The sequence below is a fragment of the Trypanosoma rangeli genome (assembly GCF_003719475.1).
Source record: "Trypanosoma rangeli strain AM80 chromosome Unknown Tra_15.4_contig_00320, whole genome shotgun sequence".
In the NCBI taxonomy this organism is placed as follows: domain Eukaryota; phylum Euglenozoa; class Kinetoplastea; order Trypanosomatida; family Trypanosomatidae; genus Trypanosoma; species Trypanosoma rangeli.
This window is the reverse complement of record NW_021706059.1, coordinates 1-1,621: the sequence shown is the minus strand read 5'-3', so window position 1 is coordinate 1,621 and position 1,621 is coordinate 1. Positions and strand designations below refer to the sequence as shown.

At 59.6% G+C, this 1,621-nt stretch overlaps 2 protein-coding genes across 2 annotated transcripts in view, besides 1 other annotated feature; both read right to left on the bottom strand.

Annotated features, from left to right (window-relative positions):
- Positions 1–258, bottom strand: part of TraAM80_07546 (casein kinase 1) — a gene marked incomplete at both ends in the record, with an annotated part of 396 nt that extends 138 nt beyond the window's left edge. The window contains one exon of the mRNA XM_029384333.1: positions 1–258. This exon is cut by the window's left edge and continues 138 nt beyond it. Within this exon, the coding sequence (XP_029235868.1) occupies positions 1–258 (258 nt within the window).
- Positions 259–277: a microsatellite.
- A 529-nt stretch (positions 278–806) lies between these two features.
- Positions 807–1,621, bottom strand: TraAM80_07545 (casein kinase 1; the record flags this gene model as incomplete). Its single annotated transcript, XM_029384332.1, has 1 exon — positions 807–1,621. A coding segment is annotated over one exon (815 nt), but the record flags the coding sequence as incomplete, so codon positions are not given.

The window sequence follows — 1,621 nt, the reverse complement described above, 5'->3', positions numbered from 1 at the left end:
CACCATCACGTTGAACTCGCCCTCCACGCCGTAGAACAAAATGTTGGGGATGCCCACGACCCCGCCGCCAGCGTTGAGGATGCGGTAGAATCGGGCCTCGAAGGCGAGCTGTGGGTGCCGCGTCTTCACCTGCTCCAGCTTGATGGCCACGGGCTCGCCGGTCTGAATGTTTGTCCCGCGGAAGATCTCGCCGAACGAGCCCGCCCCAATCTTCTGGCCGATGCGGAAGCGGTTGCCCACACGGAGCTCCACGCTCATTGTGTGTGTGTGTGTGTGTTCTTCACTACTACCTTGCTAGCAGCAGGAGGGAAGGGAAGGAACAAGCGGCATGCATTTTTTCCGGGGCAAACGGGGCGGCCCAACAGACTTGAAACAGCGGCCCCCGCACAGCACGCCGCTCAGACAACACGCCCCCCCTGCTCCTCCTCCGTACAGCGAGGGCTGCCCCGCCGCGGTTCGACGGCTGGTAACGACGAGCGGCAGAGCAAAGCGATCAGGAAGTTATGGGGGACGAACGATGGTGCGTAGGGAGGCGGCCGCAGAGGCGTGGAGAGAGCAGCAAGAAAAGCAAACAATAAAACAGCGGCGGTATCCTTCTATTCGCTGCATCTGCCGCCCCAGAACACCGTGCGTGTGCGCCTTCCTTCTCAGAGCAAGCACGGAACATCCCATTTATGGACTAGAGAACGCCCCAACATGAAGGCACGCAGGGCATCCAACCACGTTGTGCGAATGCCAAGCAGACAGAAAGACCCGACAGTACAAATGGACTACGCCTGCTCCACGTCCCCTCGCCCATGTTACTGCTACTGCTGTTGCTGCGGTTCCTGCTGGCCGGCATCCCCCTCCTTCAGACTCTCGTGAATGCGCTTCAACGTCCAGTCAAACACATAGTCCACGTGGTACCCTTCCCGGACAAAAAGCTCTCGTAATAGCCGCTTCAGGTAACTGTAGTCAGGCTTGTCCTCGAAGCGCAGGCTTCGCGCGTAGTTGAGGTACGCAGCAAACTCTGCCGGGAACCCCTTGCACAGCGTCTCTACTGGCGTCGTCTGTTTTCGCTCGGAGATGCGAGAGTACTTTTCCTGCTTCGTGTGTGCCTTCAGGCCCTGCCACGGCAGCGAGCCCCGCAAAAAATACATCAGAACGTAGCCGATGCCTTCCAGGTCGTCACGACGGCTCTGCTCGATGCCGATGTGCGTGTTGATCGAGCAGTACCGCGCCGTCCCAGTCAGACTCTTCCCCTCCTTGTACGGAATGTGCTGGTGCGTGCGGGGGTCCCGATACCTCTTGGCGAGGCCAAAGTCGACAATGTAGACGTGGTGCCCCTTCTTCCCGGTGCCCATCAGAAAGTTGTCAGGCTTAATGTCGCGGTGGATGACGCTCTTGCTGTGGACGAACTCGATGCGCGCAATCATTTGCTCGGCCAGCAGCAGCGTGGTCTTCAGCGAGAGTTTCCTGTCGCAGAAGCTGAACAGGTCCTCGAGTGAGGGCCCCAGCAGGTCCATCACCATCACGTTGAACTCGCCCTCCACGCCGTAGAACAAAATGTTGGGGATGCCCACGACCCCGCCGCCAGCGTTGAGGATGCGGTAGAATCGGGCCTCGAAGGCGAGCTGTGGGT